The 25015-nt window shown below is 40.6% G+C and overlaps 1 protein-coding gene across 1 annotated transcript in view; it reads left to right on the forward strand.

Annotated features, from left to right (window-relative positions):
* The window catches only part of LOC310938249 (glucosidase 2 subunit beta-like), a gene marked incomplete at both ends in the record, with an annotated part of 121327 nt that overhangs the window by 77396 nt on the left and 18916 nt on the right, over positions 1–25015 (forward strand). Inside the window, 2 exons of the mRNA XM_083902738.1 lie at positions 1409–1498; positions 24037–24108. Of these exons, the coding sequence (XP_083758864.1) occupies positions 1409–1498; positions 24037–24108 (162 nt within the window). The remainder of the gene's footprint in view (positions 1–1408; positions 1499–24036; positions 24109–25015) is intronic.

Consider the following 25015-nt stretch of genomic DNA (forward strand, 5'->3'; position numbering starts at 1 on the left):
ACTAGGAAAAGGAAGATTGAGTACTGATGTGTGGAACACTTTGTCACTGCCGTGCACCCTTACCGTGGGCATGTGTGCACATGTGGAAATGCGAAGCAGCTCTCTGCTGCTGCAGAATGCGGTATATGTACGAGTATGACCAGGCCCCAACATTGCTGTCACACTCCAACATGCTTACAGCAGCTAAAAGGGTGGAAAAGGTCTGAGCAGGTTTGGCTGTAAATCCCTGATACATGTCTTCTGTCCTTCTCAAATTCACAGCGCTCTGAGCCAGCCAGCAATAGCTGATAAGTAGCTACTGTGGCCCTCAGGCCTGCAAACTGTTCATTACAGTAGGGAGAGAGGAGAGGCGACCATAGAGATGGCAGTTACCAAAAGGTCACGATTTTCCCTCAACAAATGTCAGCATGAGGGAGAAAAGAGGGAAAATGATCTGGCATGACTTCAGTTGCTCTATTTCTTCTTTGTCCACCTTTCCTAGATAGCTCCTGGTCAAATTACTCACTTTTACTCATATGAGTTGGAGGACAAGATATGTTATGTGTTGTCTTCCCTCTTGCTCTCTTCAGGCTACGTCCTTCATCAGTATGTAGATAGTAGTGTGCATGTGGAATTATGTTTTCATATCTTATAAATTCAACAAGAAATTGAAGTCCATTCCTTTTTATTTATATATATTTTGTGCTGCAGAGGGGAAAAAAAATGACGTTCTCTGCAAATGTCATGATCCCTGCTCTATCTGAGAACCATTTGCACACAGTTAGGCAACCTGCATTTAATTTCTGACCCCGAATCCTCCTCCCACGCTGCCCTACCTTATCAACCTCAAGCGATACAATCACCCTTCCTAAACATTTGTTAACCCCATTAGCAGTTTGGTGTTATGAATATGGAAATAAGGCCTCATGCACCGTCAGAGACGGGGCTCCGTTTCCTTATTTGTGATTAGTGAAGAAAAGCAGCCGTCACCAGCCCAGATAATTGGAGACACTGAATAGAAATGAGCTTTAAAGGGCCACCTCATCAACACTACACCCAAAAAGTCGGATCCCTGAATGTATTAAGGAAAATAAAGCTACATCGTCAGCACAGTTTAGGAGTCATCCAGGGGTTGTTCGAGCTGCTTGTCAGTGACTCACAATAACTGTTCCAGATCCAGCACATTCAAAAACAATTCTCATTCACAAAAAAAAGTGCACTTGTGTTATTGTTCTGCTGATTTTGTGTTAAGGAAATTACATAGATATATTGTAGGGCTCAAATAACACATTTAATAACACAAGTATAGTACATCAGGCAGGGTCAGGTTTCCCAACAACATCTAAAATCTTGTGTGGTGTCATTAATCAGAAAAACAAAACAAAAATCTTCATTTCCATATCTAATGTATTGATAACTGTTTCCCCAGTGATCTGCAGAACAAGCTGGCCATAGACTACGGAACAGACTGGGAGTTTCTGTTTTTGAACAGCCAGTGTTACAAGCTGAAAGTATATGAGTAAGTACTAACTTTTGATTTTTATGGTTGAAAGTTTGCATTAATATGGAGATAGCTCTGAAACATGCTGTGGCATTTGATCAAAACGAAAAACACACACAGATGGAAAAATACATTTTCATGTTGTTTTTTGTTTTGTTTTTTAACGGTGCAATGTTGAAGCTTTTTGTAGTCCTGTGTTCTTTCAATAATGGAAATCGCAGAAGGCAATTACATGCCCGCTACCCTTGCTCTGCAGGTAGCCATAAAAGTTACTGGATAGAAAAATAAAACAGTTTTAGAGATCAGAAAATCAATATGTTAACTAGAGCCTGGAATCCATCTTATTTTGAGCCACTGTACTAAAACGACTGTTATCTGCATTAAATGTGAACCACCTCAGTAAAGAGCCACCATTTAAAGTTGATCATTTGTGAGCTGCAAGTCACCCTGGAGAAGCCAAGCAGCTAAATCAACTAAATTTAATCAAGAGAATGAGCTTCTTTTGCTCTCTCTCATTGCATCCCTATGGCCCCTGCTGGGGTAGAATCTGTTCTCTTTAGGATTGGTTGCCAGCTGGAGCTTTTGAAGCCCGTGGGTGGTTGCAGTTTTGAAAGAATATTATCTGAGATCTGCACTGCAAATACATTTTTGAATCTGGAATCTGTGGTTTTCCCATGCCCTTACACACCAGTGTGATTTATTTGCATAGTTTGTCATTTAGGAGGCAGAATTGAATGGGAGATCTGCAGCTCTTGCAATTAAAACTGGGGAAAAATCTGTCTTTTTACTGTGTAATGAAGGACGTCTCTGTTGATGTTACTGTTCTAAAGACACAAGTGGATAGTGGAAGTGTAGAATATATAGATTCTTGTAAAAATTCTGATTCTTATCCCAATTGTAAATCAATTTAAATGTCCAAAAATCGACACTACCCAGTTTAATTTCAAAAGACCTGTCACCTGGGCCATTACAACATAGTATGTCATACCCTCACATAACTTTTTCTGGTTATATCCAGGTTACTTTTTCAAGTTTAGCTTAAATTATCAATCATTTTTTTCTGGATTTGCCTGTGTTTACATTGCCTTTTTCCAAATATAAAAGCCATCTAATCTTGCAAATACTTACTCTGATTTGATGAAAAACTTCTCAGCAGAGTAGACCCTCAAATTAGCAGCTCAGTATACTGAATCATGTATTGATTTTGAATCAGAGACTTGAACCGTTAGATTCTGAAAGATTAATTCTTCTCACTACTCTGCTGTTGCCTCTATGTCCCCCTTTAAATCTGGCATTATAATGCGTTTTCTGTGATCAGATAGCTCTTCACCACCTGAATTTACACCTGGTATTAACGTTTTTAACCTTCATTTAACCAGGTTAAGAAACAAAACAAACAAAAAAACATTGAGATCAAATTCTCTTTTCCAAGGGTGACCTTGCCAGGAGATCAGCAGCACATGTCATAATAACAACAACATGCGTCTCCAGTGTCCACATAAAGATCCTGTAGGGGGTTCCGTGAGGCACCATAAATTATAGTATAGTATAGTATGTAGTGCAGACTGTAATAGTATATATAAAATTGTTTGTTAATCCTGTTCTTGAATACTGTGTCAAGTTATTCTATTTCCCTCGCTCTCACTCCCTCAGCCTTTTGCACTGAAAACCAAACTGTGCTCTGTTAGCTTTTCATTCTTGGCCTCTTGGCATCACACACTTCATGTTATTTTTCATCCTTCAAATCAGTGAAGAATACAATATCCTCTAATGTCAGCCCAGTTGAAGGTCCTTTGACCTACCAGCACCCTCTCAGTAATGTACCAGTTCCCCCTTCCCCCTTTTTATTTTCGTGTTCGCCTTGAACCATGATCCTGAGAAGACATGACACTGACAGACACATAAACCAGCGGTTTTCCGTAGCACTCCCTTCCATGCCCTCAAGTAGCAAACCAGCAGAGCTTACAGTTCCTCAGCAGTAATGGAAAAGAAGCACATGCCTTTCTCTCCGGCTTCTTCATCAGTTGAAACCATCTTACATCTACCCTACCCTGCTAAGATCTCTCATGTTTGATTAAATTGCTCCCTCTATATTCTGTCAGCCAATATCGGAAAGAAATGCCTGGAGCCATAGAAGTTTCCCGAGCTGAAACGCTCACCTATCCTCAATATAACTAATAGCTGTGCATTATTCAAATGAATGAAATTCAGCTGGTGCTGGTGTGGGGCCTGGCAGGAAAAAAAAAAGATTCCACATTAAATCAGTTGAGGATCATTTGGTGAGACTGACAAGTGTAGAGCAGCATGGTATATTAGACGACCTTAATGGTGCAAGGAAATAGAAATAGCTGATTGCTTTTCAGGAGCTGCACAGGAACATTGTGTTTGTCCTGTTTACTCTTATATACTGCAGGCCAAACTTATTCATTTCTAGCCAGAAGTGTCAGCTGAGATTTTTCTTTTTGTCTTTGAGGAGGATCCTCTTCACTGTGTCTTTTAGAGTTACTTCCTTGCCTCATGACGATATGAATCCCTTCTGAGATTTGAAGCTTGAAGTCTTTTCTTGTTTGTCCAGGGAAATGTGTAATTACTTTACACAGTAGTTATGTAATAGGACAAGGCTATGTACATATTACTACATTTTTTATTTAAAAACACATTCATTCTGTCCTGTATATAGGGCCCTATGATTTCCGTGTTAACGGAATCGCGGACGGAATCGCGGAATTGGCCAATAAAAACGGAATCTAATGTTAAACGCGGAATATCGCGGAAATTGACATAATGTGACTGAAATGCTGTCATCGTGAGGAGAAAGAACGTTTGTCTGGAGAAATGTTCCGGGGAACGCTCATTCGTGGCACCACCCGTGTATCTCCCCACAAACACTCACCCGGTCAGGGTCTCCCCCAGTGCGTGTTGCTTGTTTATTTACTTTATATACACTTTTTTTTTCTAAACCGCGGAACAAGTGCGCTGCGCTCGCATGTAACCGGCGAGCGTCTCCTTGTCCAGGTGCCGATTGAAACCCAAGTCACACCATCAAATACGCCATTATTACGGTTATATTGTTATTGTCAATAAAGATGTTGTATTTAGGAATGCACCGATAATTCGGCGGCCGAACCACGGCGAGTAAACTGTGGAACATCGCCTGTTAAATGCTGGAAAGTATCTGCGCAAAAGTGAAACTTATGAACTCCCCGCGACTTTCACTTAACAGCAGAGAACATTCTCTCTCTTTGAACAGTTAACTAAAGACATCAGCTCATCTGATGCATCTGTTATTCCCTTAATTACAGCGTTGTAGAGGTAATATTGCGTGTTGAGAAACGATCCAGTCGGATACGGAGAAGCGCACGGCGCAGGAGAGGGAGAACAGTACAGCGCAGGGGCGGTGCGCAGAAATCCGTCTGCACCAGATGAGGGGGCACTACCACTTATTTATTAGGGTCCTCGTTACACTACAGTGACGAGGAACCTATTGTAATTGTACAAACGCGCACACAAGAACACGTACACAACAGTGATGAGGGTAGGGACCTCGTACACAACAGTGAAGAAGAGCCCAGTGATGATGAAGAGCATAAGTTTAAATTGAAATTGTAAAGATTATTATTATTAGGGTCCTCGTTACACTCGTGACGAGGAACCTATTGTAATTGTACAAACGCGTACACAAGACCGCGTACACAACAGTGATGAGGAGCCCAGTGATGAAGAGGAGCATAGTGATGAAGAGGAGCATAGTGATGATGAAGAGCATAGATTTAAATTGAAATTCTACAGATTATTATTATTATTCTTATTCTCCGTCAAAGAACTCAAATTTGACCCCCTAAACGTGCTTCAAAACGAACGAAAATTTGCACGCACATCAGAACTCGCAAAAAATTTGATAAAATAATGGACTTGTGACAAACCAATGCATAATGGCTCAGTAGCGCCCCCACAGGTCAGGTCCCTATGGAGCTGGAAAAAGTTAAGTTGCGCCAAAGTACTTGAAAATTGGTGGATATATTGCCCGGCCCGAGACGAACAAAAATTCCTCTTGACACCATGACCTCAACTCAACAGGAAGTCCGCCATCTTGGATTTGGCGTTTTCCCGGGCTTTTCGCAAGTTTCGTATCTGAGCTTGCCACTCTGAGGCCGTTTATCCTAGGAAGATGAAAAACGCGTCAAACTGTACTAGACCCTTCCACGATCAAACCTTTGGAGAATATTTCCCATAATTGAAAGGGCGCGCAAACGGCAGCCATCAGAACTTTGGCGAATTTCGAGGGCTCGCCGCCAAACACGAAACGCGCTATAACTTTGCCATACATTGCCCGATCGGCATGGAACTTCACAGGTGACACGGGACAACGTCCCCCAACATGTCCACGAACGCGAATTTTTCGCAAAAGCTATGTCGGCCATCTTGGATGCGTTCTTCTCCCGCGCAAAACTTTGAAATGTATCTCCTCCTACAGTTTTGAGAAAACCCTCACATATCTTATATCAGAACGTGCGGTTTCTTCGTGAAATGCTGGCTATGACTTTTCTAAGAGTTTCGAGTTACCATGGCGACACAAATCGCAAAAAACAACAAAAAATTTGCCTTTTCAGTTTCACATACACACGAATGGGAAAATGAGACAAACCAAGCCCTCTTTGGAGCCTCGCAGTGTCGTCATACTTTCACGTAGCAACGTCATTGAAACTTTAAACGGGTCACAAGACTTGGGACTTTTATCACCTAAGTCGACGTTTCCATACATATCACGATTTTTCCACAATCGCAGTTTACGTTTTGCCCATTTTCTGAGCTCTGAAATTGTGTGGGCGTGGTCTTCTCTCACCTTAAGAAAAGTATTAAGTAAAATATACAAACAAACTTCTCTCCTGCCCACAATTTCCAACTTAAACAAACATTTTTTACATCAAAACGTTGCTATGGTTGTTGGCTAACCCTGTGTGTTGTTTTTTTTTGCATACGACTTGCGGTTTTTCTTCAAATCACCTAATTGCGCAGAGAGTTCCGGTCAGCGCTCTCATCCACGCCCATGTTAAAAACTGTGATTTGGAGTTTGGAAATTTCACGACGACAAAGATTTTAAAACTGTCATTAATCGCTCAATTCACACCCGTTTCTCACGAAATTCAAAGTGGGCGCAGCTGAACGTCTTGTGACGCTCACGAACCAAAAATGTTTGCTCTATCATCTACCGTTCATGAATTATGACAAGTTTAAAAGGTGCTAGTTTCCCTGTTTCTTCTGGGTTTTCGACAGTTAACGACAGGTGTGTGTGTGCGTGTGTAAGAGAAGGAGGAGGGGGGAGGGGGAGCACACAGGAAGTAGGTCACCCGAAACCGGAAGTGCCCTGTAACTCGCCCATATATTGACCGATTGACTCGAAAAACACAGAGTCCAGAGTGCAGGACTTACCCGGCCTGCTGGTGGCTTTTGGCCTGGCGGTGGTGCCGGCGGAAACGAGGACCCGCCCATCGCTGCTCGCAGCTTTAATTATTATTATTTTTAGCCCTGGTAAATCTTGAATTTGACCCCCTAAACGTGCGTGAATTCGGACGAAAATTGCCACACACATCAGAACTGCCGAAAAATTCAATAAAATAATGGACTTGTGAAAAACCTAAGCAAAATGGCTCAGTAGCGCCCCCACAGGTCAGGTCCCTATGGAGCTGGAAAATGTTTAGTTGCGCCGAAGTACTTGAAAATCGGTGGGTATATTGCCCGGCCCGAGACGAACAAAAATTCCTCTTGTCACCATGACCTCAACTCAACAGGAAGTCCGCCATCTTGGATTTGGCGTTTTCCTGGGCTTTTCGCAAGTTTCGTATCTGAGCTTGCCGCTCTGAGGCCGTTTATCCTAGGAAGATGAAAAACGCGTCAAACTGTACTAGACCCTTCCACGATCAAACCTTTGGAGAATATTTCCCAGATTTGAAAGGGCGCGCAAACGGCAGCCATCGGAACTTTGGCGAATTTCGAGGGCTCGCCGGGAAACACGAAACGCGCTATAACTTTGCCATACATTGACCGATCGGCATGAAACTTCACAGGTGACACGGGACAACGTCTCCGAACATGTCCACGAACGCAAATTTCTCTCAAAAGCCATGTCGGCCATTTTGGATGCGTTCTTCTCCCACGCAAAACTTTGAAATGTATCTCCTCCTACAGTTTTGAGAAAACCCTGACATATCTTATATCAGAACGTGCGGTTTCTTCGTGAAATGCCGGCTATGACTTTTCTAAGAGTTTCGAGTTACCATGGCGACACAAATCGCAAAAAACAACAAAAATTTTGTCTTTTCATTTTCACATACACACAAATGGGAAAATGAGACAAACCAAGCCCTCTTTGGAGCCTCGCAGTGTCGTCATACTTTGACGTAGAAACGTCATTGAAACTTTAAACGGGTCACAAGACTTGGGACTTTTATCACCTAAGTCCACGTTTCCATACATATCACGATTTTTCCACAATCGCAGTTTACGTTTTGCCCATTTTCTGAGCTCTGAAATTGTGTGGGCGTGGTCTTCTCTCACTCTAAGAAAAGTATTAAGTAAAATATCCAAACAAACTTCTCTCCTGCCCACAATTTCCAACTTAAACAAACATTTTTTACATCAAAACGTTGCTATGGTTGTTGGCTAACCCTGTGTGTTGTTTTTATTTGCATACGACTTGCGGTTTTTCTTCAAATCACCTAATTGCGCAGAGAGTTCCAGTCAGCGCTCTCATCCACGCCCATGTTAAAAACTGTGATTTGGAGTTTGGAAAATTCACGACGACAAAGATTTTAAAACTGTCATTAATCGCTCAATTCACACCCGTTTCTCACGAAATTCAACGTGGGCGCAGCTGAACGTCTTGTGACGCTCACGAACCGAACATTTTTGCTCTATCATCTACCGTTCATGAATTATGACAAGTTTAAAAGGTGCTAGTTTCCCTGTTTCTTCTGGGTTTTCGACAGTTAACGACAGGTGTGTGTGTGCGTGTGTAAGAGAAGGAGGAGAGGGAGGGGGGAGGGGGAGCACACAGGAAGTAGGTCACCCGAAACAGGAAGTGCCCTGTAACTCGCCCATATATTGACCGATTGACTCGAAAAACACAGAGTGCAGAGTCCAGGACTTACCCGGCCTGCTGGTGGCTTTTGGCCTGGCGGTGGCGCCGGCGAAAACGAGGACCCGCCCATCGCTGCTCGCAGCTTTAATTATTATTATTTTTCTCTCCAGGGAAACTGGAATTTGACCCCCTAAACGTGCTTCAAAACGAACGAAAATTTGCACGCACATCAGAACTGGCGAAAAATTTGATAAAATAATGGACTTGTGACAAACCGATGCAAAATGGCTCAGTAGCGCCTCCACAGGTCAGGGCCCTATGGAGCTGGAAAAAGTTTAGTTGCGCCAAAGTACTTGAAAATTGTTGGATATATTGCCCGGCCCGAGGCGAACAAAAATTCCTCTTGACACCATGACCTCAACTCAACAGGAAGTCCGCCATCTTGGATTTGGCGTTTTCCTGGGCTTTTCGCACGTTTTGTATCTGAGCTTGCCGCTCTGAGGCCGTTTATCCTAGGAAGATGAAAAACGCGTCAAACTGTACTAGACCCTTCCATGATCAAACCTTTGGAGAATATTTCCCACATTTGAAAGGGCGCGCAAACGGCAGCCATCGGAACTTTGGCGAATTTCGAGGGCTCGCCACCAAACACGAAACGCGCTATTACTTTGCCATACATTGACCGATCGGCATGAAACTTCACAGGTGACACGAGACAACGTCCCCGAACATGTCCACGAACGCAAATTTCTCGCAAAAGCGATGTCGGCCATCTTGGATGCGTTCTTCTCCCGCGCAAAACTTTGAAATGTATCTCCTCCTACAGTTTTGAGAAAACCCTCACATATCTTATATCAGAACGTGCGGTTTCTTCGTGAAATGCTGGCTATGACTTTTCTAAGAGCTTCGAGTTACCATGGCGACACAAATCGCAAAAAACAACAAAAATTTTGCCTTTTCAGATTCACATACACACGAATGGGAAAATGAGACAAACCAAGCCCTCTTTGGAGCCTCGCAGTGTCGTCATACTTTGACCTAGAAACGTCATTGAAACTTTAAACGGGTCACAACACTTGGGACTTTTCTCACCTAAGTCGACGTTTCCATACATATCACGGATTTTCCACAATCGCAATTTACGTTTTGCCCATTTTCAGAGCTCTGAAATTGTGTGGGCGTGGTCTTCTCTCACTCTAAGAAAAATATTAAGTCAAATATCCAAACAAACTTCTCTCCTGCCCACAATTTCCAATTTAAACAAACATTTTTTACATCAAAACGTTGCTATGGTTGTTGGCTAACCCTGTGTGTTGTTTTTATTTGCATACGACTTGCGGTTTTTCTTCAAATCACCTAATTGCCCAGAGAGTTCTGGTCAGCGCTCTCATCCACGCCCATGTTAAAAACTGTGATTTGGAGTTTGGAAAATTCACGACGACAAAGATTTTAAAACTGTCATTAATCGCTCAATTCACACCCGTTTCTCACGAAATTCAACGTGGGCGCAGCTGAACGTCTTGTGACGCTCACGAACCGAAAATTTTAGCTCTATCATCTACCGTTCATGAATTATGACAAGTTTAAAAGGTGCTAGTTTCCCTGTTTCTTCTGGGTTTTCGACAGTTAACGACAGGTGTGTGTGTGCGTGTGTAAGAGAAGGAGGAGGGGGAGGGGGAGCACACAGGAAGTAGGTCACCCGAAACCGGAAGTGCCCTGTAACTCGCCCATATATTGACCGATTGACTCGAAAAACACAGAGTGCAGAGTCCAGGACTTACCCGGCCTGCTGGTGGCTTTTGGCCTGGCGGTGGCGCCGGCGGAAACGAGGACCCGCCCATCGCTGCTCGCAGCTTTAATTTATGTTTATTATTATTATTTTTCTTTTAAATGTGACCAGCATTGCATGGCTTGTTTTAAGATTCACTGGCATTTACTTAATTAGGATTTAACTTAAGTCAAAACAATTGAACAATTGAGAAGTCAGTGGATTCAAGAAGAAAGTTGCATTGACACAAAAAGCACACATTCTATGGTGGTAAAGTAAGTATAAAAGGTAAAAAGAAACAGAATAAAAAATAAATAAAACGGAAAAAATGGAATTCTAAAAAATTAAAACGGAAAAAACGGAATTTGGGAAAAAATAAAACGGAATTTGGAAAAAAATAAAACGGATTTCATAGGGCCCTATGTATATGTCTGTATTCTACCTTACATCTAGAGTCAAGACTCCACATTGATTTCAGGTTCAGTTTCTCTACAGACCATACAAAAACATGAATACAAGCTCAGTAGAGGGTTGTATTTGGTGCATTATCATTAAGTGGCACTTAAGTGGTACTTTTTTAACCTTTTTTTTAACATTAAATGTAGCAATTGTGCTTCCAAAAAATGCAGCCATCTAATATCCTTCTATTTCCCCCGAAATGGTCTTTAGGGTGCTGCTGGGCTTTTATCACGAGTCGGGAATTTAAAAACGCAGGCCTCTGCCAGTGAATCAGAAATAAGCTTGGCAATTCAGTCAACAGAGCCTGGCACAGCATGAAGGAAGACACCCTATAATGAGTTCTCAGAGGCGGGGTCCTTACCTACAGGAGAGTCTAATATTTCTCCTGTGGATTTGTTGACAGACCTCAAAGCAACTTAAATCGAAAGGGCCGTGATTTATGCAAGACTGTCAGGTCAGATTGACTCAGCCTCTGCTCTTCTGTCATTAGAAAGTACAGCACTTCAGTGAGTCATGCCCGCCACTGTGGTTCAGCTTTGACAGAGAAGAGAGACGGATTACGCAGCACAAGTGACACTTCCAACTGTCAGTAGAACATCGCATGGCCTTAACAGAGCACCGGGTTCTTCTAGGGAAGAAAGACTCAATCAGGATAGCCTAGAGGGACCTGTTTCAAATTGGATATAAACCACGGGTAGGCGGGTGGCGTGGAGTCCTAGATGTGTCTGCTGACTGCCGTGAGAGTAACATGGAAATGAAGAGCCATATATGTGGTCGATTCCGGCTGTGCCATGAATAATATCTAGTTGCAAATAGGCGTTGACAGGACGATTGGAGTCTGTAGACGGGGAGTTTATTGCTGCCTGTGGATGGCAAGTTTAGTCAGAAATGGAAACATTTTCAGTGAACCTTGTGCTCATAATAAACCAAGTAAGAGCATCTGCCAGTGTCAGTGTTTCCAGGAAATGAGAAACTGATTTTAAAAGAAGAAATTTGCTTTCAATGTTAATCCATTGGAAATTGATGTAAACATATAGCTAATAACAGACAAATACACACAATTGAAAAGGAAACCTTGTTTGCCGTGGTTTATCAAAGGGACAAAATGGCACAAGATCTGTTAATCATAATTGGAATGTTGCTAAACAAGTGTTGTTTATGCAGGTCCTTGCCTCGGAGCGCTTTGTCACAGCCAGTAGCGTTCAAATTATGATGGATGTGGCAAAGACACTGTTAAATTAAAGCATGGAATTTAACATTACTCTTAATGAGTTGCTCATGCAGTTAATTAACTTCAAAAGGTCATGTTTGGTCATTTGTCAATAACAGTGGGGCAGGAAGATAACATTAATCTGCTTTAAAACATGTTGTCAAGGAAAATCGGAGAGTGTTAATACACAAAACAGTTAATATTTAGTCTGATTAACAGCAAATGTACTGAAAAGTCAATTTCCAAATACTTTCCGACTTCTCTTCCCCATTAATAGCCCTTTTGTCCCAAGCTTAGTGATGAACAATGAAGACATGATAATGTACAGCTTGCATGCTTTTTAATCTTTAAATGGGTACTGTACAATAAAATTCATATTCAGGAATAAATAGAGTATTTGCTGGGGAAGAGCATTTGTTTTTGCTCAGGGAATAGGATGTGCCAGCGAATATTTATGGCAGCGAGACTTTAAAATAAACATGACAACAATCGAGATCGATGGCACAGATGAAGACGCTATATCAGGCTCTGACTACACAGATAATACTGCATTTCACACATATGTATATATATATACATATGTAGAATTTAACATCATTGTAAAATGAACTGTTTTAAGGAAGTAGTGTACCATTTTGTGTCTTTTAAACTACAGACAACAGTGTTTTAGCAAGTTCATGATTGTAAACAAGACAAAAATAATTGTCCAAAGAGAAGCAACTTCTCTATGTACAATATGGAGATTTAGTTGATTTCTGGGCAATTCCATAATGCTACATTTTGAAACCAGATACACTACCACATAATATTGTAATGCTTGTTTTCTTCAGCAATATTTGGATTCTAAGCCCCTACTGTGTATTTTTACACGTCCTATGCATCTTTACCATTTTATAATCCAGTACATATTTGTAAAGCCTGATATATACAGTATTATTTCCATGTATTCAGTTATCTTATGAAAAGTCATTGCCCTCCTGATTTTATTTTTGACTTTGTCAGGATGCTGCTTCCTTCCTGTAAAAACTCCTAGATTTTCTGCCCAGTCCACAGCAGGGGAGTCCATATGACGTAGCAGGATTTTCTGTCGGTCCAGAAGACCGGTGGACTGACAGTGAGTGTCAGTGATAGGGGTCATAAATTCACCACAGCTTATCGGTTTTTGTCGTCCAGCCAACTTCATAGCAGGAGAAACTGGCAGCGAGCTGTGGATCTGTGTGTTATTTGTGCCGAAACAGTCTAAAGAGCAGGTCTTGTTTATTCCAGCTTGTCGTAGCACACCAACTTCTCCTGTGTCAAAGTTCAAATGAGGTGATTCAGTGCCAACTTCCTAGATGCATGTTATTTTTCTTGCCGTTGCAAAGTTATACAACATGTTTCATAACACCAAAACTAGCCAGCAAATCATGAGCCGCAATTAGGCTTCATTTCCTCTTAAGGAAGCAAACCATCAGCTGACTCTGGAGCCTATTAATGTTTTTTGTTCCTGGGTCAGTTTGACCGAGGCATGTGCATGGACGAAACATGATCATACTTAGGCTTTTAACCAAATAAAATATGTAATGAGCTGTGGATGGTAATAATGTCCTATTATTACCATTATTACCATGTGTGGTGTTACTGTGCATTTCAAGTGAGCAAATGGCACAATAGCAGTCCACCTGCATGCAAAAGATAGCAGTGCTTTCTCTTACTTTTGGAAACCTGCAGCTATGAGATAATACATCATGAGAAAACTGTGTTATGCAGTCAGTTTTAAATGTCATCAGAAACGTTAGCTGAAGGAACTAGAAATTCCACCTGTTTGATTTTTGTGCAAGAGTGAAAAAATGAAAAAAATAAGTTGCCTTTCTTTCACATCATAAAACATAATATGAGATGGGTTTCAGACCAAGGACTCTGGTTTCAAGGTTCAACTCCTAACCAGGTGAGCTAATGTGACCAAGGCCGAAGACCCTTTCTGGTCATAAATAATTAATTATAAGACTGAAGCTGCAGGCCATACAACATCTCACCGGGCTGGACTTTGAACATCCCTGTCCTAATACATATATGGGGGATGAAAATAGAATTCATAGTGGTGTCATCTCATCACAAGCACATGTATTGAAGCTTCAGGGAAAAAAAATACCTAATTTGCTTTACACATATGTTTATCTGTGATGATATGCACACTTACTAATGAGATACCAATCCAATTTTTTGGACTTCATATTTAGCATATGTGACCCCAGCAATAAGTCGGCCCAACACAAACCGAGTAAACGGAAAAAAGCTTCTTCCTTCTGCTATGCTATCCTACACTCATTTCAGTTTGGCCCTTAGAGATAGCTCATTTTTCAATATATTATATTATCAAATATCTTGACAACAAAGAATGCAAATTCTAAATTATTTTTTGAAAAATCTGAATAAGTATTTCTCAGTAACAGGGAAAATAAAAATATTCTTATTTTTGCCTTCATTGATTTTTTTTTTAGTATGCCATTCAAACGTTGTCCTTACTGTGCAATACACTTTTTGTTTACTTTTACAGTGAGCTGGAGTAACTTGGGAACAGATGTTTCACACTGACGTCTGATTGCTGGTTCGCTCCTTTTTTTTTTGTCGGGTAATGTAGGAACTGTAATTATCACCTCTGTATGCCGATTTGCAGTAGAATCCCTAACACATTTTTTAGTGTTGGGAGCCATTTTTCTTTTACACCTTTGACTTGGAAAAAGTGTAAAAAATGATTTTCAGCCAGTTTGCTCTACACCTACATAGCAACTTTTATAGTCTGTTATGTATTATTGTTTATTGCTTTATGGCAAACATCTTTTTATGTGCATCAGAGAATAAAACCTCAAAAACTCAAATTATTCACAGTGAAATTAGTCTGAAAGGTTTATTGCATGTGCAGTTATTGCAGTTATTGTAAAGTCAGAATACGACTTAGTATGATTTAGTTTAAGCATCAAAACTCATCTCATAATCTTGTTTTGTGGCATCAGATTCTAAACTCATAACGAACTTTGAAGTGCTGTTACGGTGTAGTTCAATACATTGTTCAGAAAGTTTAAAGATTAAAACAGAGCAGCTCTTACCTGATTCCCATCATGTCTTCTACATATTTTTCAACAATCACCTTTAAGATGAGAATAGGAGCAATAATAATATAAGAGAGAATGGCAGGGAGAATGCATGTTTAAATCTGCTAGAGGTTTTTTGCCCTTAGCGATGGCAAACTCAAAAACTAAATCATCTTTGAATTTGCCTTGTTTTGTTTCCTATTTTTACATATAAATGGAGGAATCTTTTGGGTGAGAGAAGCTTTTGTGTTTTATTTTTTACCGCTTTTTTTCCCTGTTGTTTCACTGAAGAAAAATGGATGAGATGAAAAATGAAAAGAAATATGACTTCTCAGCTTTGCATTGAGAATTTTAAGGCCAACATATGAAGAGCAGTCACAAAAGTAGACTTCAATCAGACTCATGGTAAAACCACACTGCAGCATTTTATTCAGAGTTGAATTTGTGGTTTACCATGTGGAAAATGAAGGTAAACTGAAAAACTGCCCACTCTGTGTGTGTCTTCTTTACTGGAGACCTGGGTCTGTGGGCTGCCAGCTAAAAGTTAAACAGCAAAATTGAAAGGAATTGCATTGATCAAACCTCACAATCATCGTGATAGAATTTTAAAGAGTTTTCATTCCTTAGTTTTACTTTTAAAATTTGATTCCATAGCTGCACTTGTGGCCTGATGAGTTGGCAATTCAGCTTTTATGAGCACTAAAAAGCAAAAGTCTCATCACGATTGTACTTTTATTCCTTTTATCGTCGACACTGCAGAATATTTTCACCACAAAGTCATGAATAAAAGTGCCTCACACCCACCTGCCTTTACTGCGGTATTACTGACGCACTCTTGAAAAAACCACATTGGAAACAAACTTAAATGCTCTTTTGGTTCATCAGGTGTAATATTGACACTTTAAAAAGAAATCATCATTGCAGGCTAACATTAAACGGGTAAAACGATAGCAAAAAAAAGCCATAAACAAGTGCAATAAAGCACAGTGTGTTGTAACATTACAAGCTCTGCATTTTTGTTAGCCTGAAACACAGGGAAAAAAATTGCTTCATCAGCATTTATTCGAGTTTCGTCCAGGGAATGTCCTTTTCCAGGTGCCAATTTTATTCTTATCCGCTGTGTTAAAAGAAAGTACACTGTGACTGTGTGCAATGCAGCTTTCTCTAGAGGGGCTGTGATCCCAAATAGGTCTTTTTGTTTTCTGTTTGTTTCTGTACTTACCTTGATTAAACACAGCATGAGACACAGAACCGTGCACTGTTGTATCATGGCCAGCTGTAACCAACCCCTATGTAAAGGTTCACACTGGATCTGCTGATTTAAAAACATACTGGTGCTAGAAAACCCTGCTGTCTTTAGAACAAGACCAGATGATTCATGTTTTTTTTTGGGGGGGGGGGGGGGGGGGGCACATATCAGACTTAACAAAATGTGTGATTCTGTCTTAACAGTCAATAATTTGATTAAAAGCTTCCAGCTACTTCAGGGCTATTGTGTGTTGACAATGAATAAATTCCAGTTACTTCTCCTCCACCCCATGCCAACACAAACAAATCTCCCTCTCAATGTCTGATTCAGCTTTTTACTACACCAACAACACTAAAACACGTTATTTAATGATTTTGTGCTGCCTCTGGTTCCTGTGCTGCAAGTCCTCTCCTGCACCTCGCTATACTCGACCTGGATATATTCAGTTTTCTGCAGTCTGAATGAGGATTAGAATTATTCTTTTGAACTGACAGTTAACACATCCATTGTGCAGTATGGGTGATCTTCAGAATAGTTCCTGCAGATCTTCCTTACACATAGATTAGCAGAGAAGAAAAGATAAACATGGTGACAGTTTGGTGTCTTTAATTCGAGACACTGCCAGTTATCTTATAGTTGTGGCATGGAAACAAAAGACCTGGGGCCTCATGTATAAAAGAGTGCGCAGCTTTCACACTGAAAGAGGGCGTACTCACAAAATTTGAAAAGTACGTATGCAAAGAAATTCTCAGATTTATAAAACCGTGCGACGTCGAGTCCTGCGCACCTTCTATTTATACATCCCATCAAACGTGAAACTGAGCAGAGGTGAATGAGTAACACACCACGCCCTCGTTCCACCCACACATTAATATACAAAGGACTCTAAAACGCCCTCTCTGACGCCTCCTTCCTGAAGAACAATGACAAATGCGGCAGCAAAGAAGGAGGGAAATAAAATAATAAGATGGAAAGTGTGCGATCAACACATCAATTTATGATGTAGAAAAAAAAAAATATATATATATTAATATTTTTTGTTTGTTTATTTGGAATTATACATAAACACGAAGGAACTAAATGTGAGGGTCACCGCGGCTGTTCTAATATTAATGTTTTAAAAAAAACTGGCTGTACATTGATAGTTGATCCTGTGGGTGTTGTTTTTCTGATGTAACATGTTTGTTAAGACATGACTTATCCATGTGAGCTGAATTTACAGATCATTTCAACAATCTATAAATGTGTCAGTGTCACGCGTCATCATCCAGTTACATACACATGCATTACGCACAGAATAAGCAGATAGAGCTCATTGACTTACTGTATAATGATTCATTACTGTCACTGATTGTGTTTTGGACGCTGGGGAGGGAGGAACAGGGAGGAAGAGGATGCCAGTGTGCCGATGTCTCAGGTGTGCAGGTGTCTCAGTGTGTCCGGATGTCCCTGCATCAGCTGTCTCTTCTGATGAAAGGCACAGTGGTGGTGGAATAACTTACTCTTACAACAACTTAGTGTGTAACTTTATTTTGGAGCGTTTAAAACATTGTAGACTGACGTGTGTTCATGCGTTCACGTCAGCAGCTGTGTCTATTTACATAAAGAAAAGATTAATTTGCGTTAAATCAATTTCAGTAAGTAAGTAAGACTTAAAGAAAAGTGTGACTCACTCACTCACACACCACACACACACGCGCGCGCGCGCACACGTTTGAAGTATGTGTATTTGCGCGTGGGATCAGTTTTGTCTTCAGTGTCCTCTGATCTTATCCACACATGTACAAACGTACGTGGTGTATCATTGTTGTTTGTCACAGAATAATTCATGTTTGTCACTGTAGACACTTATTTTGAAACACTGTGACAAGTTTCAGAGCTTAATATTGCAGCGTCTCCAGCTGACAAGAGTCAGGCAGCTCGAGAGTTTGCGCTGCGGTCCGCTAGGTTCCACGCCAAGTACATTTTTATAAATGCCATCGTGTGCGTGAAAGCAAGCGTACGCCATCTTTTTGTGCATACGCACGGTTTATACATGAGGCCCCTGGACTGGACTGATTCACTTCCGTGAGTCATTTTATGGGGGTTTATGGGGGAGGAGTTCTTCTTTCTTTCAGTAAACTCTGGCATCGACATGCATTCAGGCAATTTCCATCATACACAAACATCCATTATACATTTGTACAAACATACATATGGGTAGTTTATTCAATTTGATGAAAGTAATCCCCCTAAATGTCCCACACTGGACTTTTAAGAGGATTTATTGACATTAATATGTTAAAGTGCATTGCTTTTTCTGTTTACTAGTTGATTCCCAGCAGAGAAGAGACAAAGGAGCCAGAAATATAATCCTAACCCCTAGTGATCAGTACCTGCCTGAATTTAATTTATTCTCAATTAAAATGATATATTTGCACATTTCGCCTCTGCTGATAAAATTTCCTGCTTTACTATGAATGCGACTGTGAATTGGCATTCAGGTGTAAACATCTTGTGCATCGCACGAAAAGGTGCTAAAGCAATTAGATTTTCATTAAAACAATGTATTGTTTACAACACAACTCGTATCTCAGTATGACAGGTTGGACTTACCTTAAGTTGAATTAATGGGTGATTAAAATAAAATAAAAAAATCGCAAGATTAGACTCCTAGAATCTCATTTGTTTTTGTTGAAACACATTCTGCTGATAGACGTGCGACCCTCGGTTTGCTTTTCTTTTAAGTTTCGCGACGAAACGGTTAAACTGCGTCACTGTTTATTTCTGAGCCACCTTTGACCGCTGACCTGTCAGAAGAGTGAACCTAGTATTACCTGTAAACCAATTAGCTCGTGTTGACAATGCTGGAGTTTGCAGTGTCACCCACAGTGAACTCCACCCCCGCCATCACATAACAATCTAGTGGGAAAAGAACATAATTGTTATCTCTTTCTTTCTCTTGACTCAATACATTTTCCTCCTCACATAACCAGGGTGAACACTAATTGATCGTATCAGAACTGTAATAAGCTACAAATCTCTAAAGGAGAGTTCTACTTCATGGTTGTATATGTTATCTTTTTATAGAGTTGTCAATCACCCCGTGTCTGTAATAACTGATTGGGAATATGACAATGTCATCAAGATATAGAATTGTCCTTTATGTATTAAACATAAAATGAAACTTGTAATGTATGGTATACATATTAATTTTGTTGTAAAATTAAATTTGGTTTGCAAATGCATTAATAGTCACCTAAATGTTCTTTCACCTAATTAGTTGTGCATTTCTGTATTCCATTCTTTGGATGGTGCCGCAGACGGACCCAGTCGTTTCCATCACCACTTAATGATGTCGTATTTTACTTATTTGCTTGAAATGCTTTTAATTTCTGCCACTGGGATTTGTCTCAATCAAAACAATAACTGAAAATGTAATTTGATGACGTCGGGAAGCAGCGTGGGATCATGGGACTTGTTGTAAGCAATTATGCTTCCCTCTGTCAGTTGTGCTGTGGAATGCATCACAAAACACTGCTATACTGAGGCACATGGAAAGAGTTGTGTGGAGCTGATCGTCTTAATCAGCATTGTGTGAACTCATTTGACAATGGTTTGAATGACACAGACACTCATTTACATTGAACAGTTAATGCGGAAATGCTCATTGCATATCATATCTTTGAATTCAATAGAATTCGATAAAGTAACTGACAGGTTTTGCTCCAGACATCAGCAGTTACAAGTTCAAGTTAAGTAAGTAAGTGAGCCTGCAGTCCAGATCCAGTGAAGCGTAAAACAGTGCCTGAGGGTCTAAGTGGATGCATCTAAGATATTTATTCTCTTAAGTGTGTACCTTCCAGCTTGAGAACACCTGCCAAAAACTGACACGGTGGTACCACCCTATTATGGCTGATGTCAGAGCTGCATGTCAGATGGTGACAGATGGAAAGTGGAAGACAGGAAGAGGAGCAGAGTAGAGTTGAGAAATGGGAACCAAATGGGAAATTGTTGAACGTCCGCTCACCATGTACCCTTCTAATTATTGCCAAAAGTTTAATCAGTGACCCCATCTTATCCTTTGTTTCCACACATGACAGTTGTGCGCTGTTCACTTGATGATTCGTATGCACAGCATTACTCTTCCTTCATCCCCCTTTCCTCTGACTCTGTTTTTTTTCTTTTTTTTTTCGTGGCTGTACCTTATGTTCCAGTCACTGCAACTGTCATCCACATCTTTGTCACCAACTGTCCATCTCATACTTCCTCTTTAATGTCACACTGTGCTCATTTGCTCCCGCTGAGAAGCACACCTGGTCTAAATGTACGGGTTTGACCTTTCTGCTACATTACGTTTCTGTAAAGCGGGGGGGATAATCTTAATTGTCTGTCTCCAAGACAGGCAGCTAATAAACCTGCACCTCCGTTCACATGTTGAGCTCCATATTGCTCATAACTTTTTTTTCCCACCAGCAACATTTTGTTTGTTGTTGCCTTCTTTGCTTTTGTTTTTTCACAAGCTATCACATGGAGGTGAGAATCCAAGGTCAGACCGCAGTTCCCCTGCACACAAATAGCCTTGAATTCTGTGTGTATACAGTATATGTAGCGCTGGAGTGTCAGCAAAAGTGGGCAGGGATGGATGTCTTTGCCCCGAGGGTAAGAGGGCAGACATACGGGTGTAAGCCTTTTTTCCTCTCCCCTTCCTCTGCTCAGTTTTTGTGCCTCCATTCTGTTCAGAGTGTCCAGAGGGAATTGTAGTTTATATATTTTATTTGTCATTTACACTGAACAACAATATAAACACTTTTGTTTTTGTTCCCATTTTTCATGATCTGAACTCAAATATCTAAAACATTTTCTATACACCCGGGTTCCTGGGTTCGAGACCCAGTTTGAACAACTTCGGAACAATGGCCTTTCTGCAAGTTTGCATGTTCTGCATGTTGTGCGTGGGTTTTCTCCGGCTTCCTCCCACAGTCCAAAAACATGCCATATGGGGATTAGGTGAATTAGTCACTCTAAATTGACCGTAGGTGTGAGAGTGTGGGTGAATGGTTGTTTGTCTCTATTTGGCCTTGCGATGGACTGGTGAACTGTGCAGGGTGTAACCTGCCTCTTGCCCAATGTCAGCTGAGACAGGCACAGCACCCCTCGCGGCCCTCCGGTGGAGGATAAAGCGGTAGATGATGGATGGATGGATTTTCTATATACACAAAAATCACCATTTCGCTCAAACATTGTTAAATAAATTAGTCTAAGTCTTTCATTGTGGCCAGCCTGTGGCGCTCCTGTGCAATATTCACGCTGTCTAATCAGCATCTTGATATGCCATGTGCTCACTAACACGGATTAGATTTCTTCATGTATATAGAATATGTTTTAGATCTTTGAGTTCAGCTCATGAAAAAATGGGAGCAAAAACAAGTGTTGCATTTATATTTTTGTTCAGTGTATTAAAGAGTTCTGTGAAGTTAATATCACATTATGTTGGCGGTTAGGGATTTTTGTATCGAGATAGTTATCTGGACACAAAAAAGAATGACAATACAGCAGTTGTAAGTTCTTGCATGTCCTTGAGGTGTGGGTGTCTTGCTAAATTGTCATGGTGCTGGTGCTGACTGCAGGTGTTGAAGCTCTTTAATAATGTCAAGGCTAGCTGTGAAGAGAGCATCGACCAACCCTTAAGGTCTGCTTTTATCCTGAATAGATAAATTAGATTAGCACTTCAGCCATGCGGCCCTGTCAGGCTGTACGTGGACACAGTGTTGCTGTGCTAATGGTGATACATGAAAGGTCATGGGATCTTTAATGTATTTACAGTTTATTCCAAAGGGAGCATCACTGCCTGCACCAAAACCTATTGTAATCTATCCACTATGAACACTGAGATATGTTGGTCTTGATTAGAGTGGTGGAGCCACTCACCAACAGTGATTATATTATCTTCAATATCTTTAGTTTAAGACTTAATGAATCCAACAAACAATCAAAAAAAATGGCCTTCTGTCACAGCAGACATTTTTTTGACAAATTATTGAATGACTTGTGGCTGAATTTTCTGTTAAGCAGATTTCAGCAGACGCACAATTTACACCCATACACATTCATCAGTTATACTTTCTCCATGTAGAAGTCATAATGTGTGTCATGCCAAAAATGCCAATAGTCCTTGTCATGTGAGCTGCTGCTTACTTTGCAGTCACAATAGAAGTAATGTCTTTTTTCTTTTTTTTCTTCTTGCCCTTGTATCTGGCAGAAGAGGGAAGGTGCATTCATTGAATCATACATACAGATGGATAAATGGCTAAATGAAAGTATTTAAGATGAGAGGCATTTAGTACAATTCACAAACGAGGGCATGAGCAAACGAACTGAGCAGCCAGACACTTAGTTCTTTCCCAATAACCCTCTTTTCTGTTCATTTTCTTTCATGTTGTGTTTCTTTCATACATTTTTTAATCCCTCCTCTGACTTACACTACAGCCTTTTGTTTTGCTCCACCCTGCACTTTCTCACTCTCTCTATCTCTTTTCTCTCTCCCTCTCTCGTTTTGGTTGTCTGGGCATTCTCTGCTCTTTTATTGCAGTCAGTGTAATGGTTCCAATGTCAAGGAAAAAAGCCTGACTGCCTTTCCACCTGTCGGGTTCAGCACAAAGGTCTTTGATCAGTTTGTTACTGGTGCTAGTGATCGTGCCTCTTCTTCAGTACTATCCCTGGCAAGTGCATAAGTGATGGTCTATGCTAATTGTTAACTCCCCATCCTCCACTTTGCCCTGGTTGAGGATCTGTGGGTGGATCCTTGTCAGTCTTCCCATTCGATGGGTAACCACTAAGCGTAGAGTCGCACTGCTTAGTATTTCTGCTCATAATTAAAAAAAACCTGTCTTTATTCCCAGTTTTACTCGATTTAATGTAATTATCTGTTTTTCATTGGCCTGAGTTAAAGTGCAGCTTTTGAATGTTGGTGTTTTTTGTGAGGAGTCGAAAACACACCACCTATTTGTTGATTCTTTATACATCCAATACATCCAGAGAAACATTACCATTCATAAGGAGACATGTCTCTGTTCACCTACAAAATCTAAATCCAATATTGACTCATATTTGCTGTGTCCAGTGTCCACCGGTTTTCAGGTGCTCTGAAATGTTGGTGGTGATTCTGCTGAAGAAGACAAACCAGCCCTAGATGTTTGAGCCAATCACCTCTCCACGATCTTTTACTCCTGCTGCTGAGATTAATTATATTGTTAAAGTGTTTGAGAACAGAAGCTGTTTTTGGTCTTTAAATATTAAATTCCACATGTCCTTTACCACTATTTTCTAACATATGTAATGTGTGAAGAGGAGAATCTCTGCATTTGCTTTCCACAGCTTTTAATAACCTTGCTAACTGCTACTGAGCAGGCGGGATGGCTTCTTCAGTCTTGATTCTTTCATCGTAAATGATCCTGATATGAGCAGTGAGATTTAATATAAAGTTGAAGTGAGGATTAAAAGTACAAAACAACAAACAGAATTCAGCTAAAGCACCCCATAGAGCGGAGGGACATTGTAATTCTGCAAAACATTTGTTCTGTTTTTATGTTCAAATGTTGCATAGAACAGCTTTACCAAAGAATAAATACACAAATGTTCAGCTTGTGTTTTTTAACCGTAAGCAAAATGGCAAGAAAACACACTTCACTGTTTGTTTGCTTTTTCCACTGCTGACGTACAACTGCTTTTCCCGTCCGCAGGTACACTTATACCCTGTGCCCCTTCAATCAAGTCACGCAAGAGAACACTGCAGGAACACAGGTCTCATTAGGGTAAGTACCTCAATCACCTCCTCCTTTGTCTCCACAGATAAAGCCTCACACAGTGACCAGTTAGTGCAGGTGAGGTACAATGGAAATGCACAAAAAAAAACATAATCCAGGACAAGATGTAGACAACATAACTTTTGATGGACGCTTTACACAAAGTGCTTTTCACCACTGTTTAGTGTGATCTTTCATCTGTTGCAGAACATATTCACATCTTTATTTATAAAGCTGCAAATTGCTGGACTTCTTTTTTCCTCTGAAGGCACCTTTATGTAATCCGAAATGCATGGTGGTGTCCTTGGTCTTCTATCATCCAATAAAGCCAGAAAAGGTTATCTTCAATTCTTATTTGTAGCACAGACACATTTTAATTCTCAGTTTCATGAACTGACCTGAAGCAAATAGCACCACTGCTCTCCTATGAAAGCTCTTTTAATCAATGTTATGGTGCTTAAGTTATCCTAAACCCAATATTTGCACTATTGATTTTTTTTTATTATTATTGTTATTCATTATCTGTTCGGCTTCATATGACCTTCGATCAATCGCTAACAGATGTCTATTATAGTTTTAATACCTTTTGATCAATGACAAACGGGGCAAGTTTCATATACTGCAGCTGTTGTATTTCCTCAGAATCAAATGGTTTCAGTTTCATCTCAAGGATTAAGGCCACATTATACTTCTCCGACTGCGTATGCGTTATCCGTCTGCGTCACCACGGAGACGCCTCGAGCATTTATACTTCTGCGTCGTGGTGACGGACACTCGCTGCAATTTCCCGCCCGATCAGTAGGGGTCGCTGCGCAAGGTTGTTGTGCTTCTGGCTACAGTGAGCAATGGCGTCCGAGAAAGAAAGAGAGAGAAAGCCTGTTGTTGTTGAAAAAGTGGCCGTTTCTCACTTTTCTGT

The sequence above is a fragment of the Microchirus variegatus genome, assembly GCF_963457635.1.
Source record: "Microchirus variegatus genome assembly, chromosome: 2".
Classification (NCBI taxonomy): Eukaryota; Metazoa; Chordata; class Actinopteri; order Pleuronectiformes; family Soleidae; genus Microchirus; species Microchirus variegatus.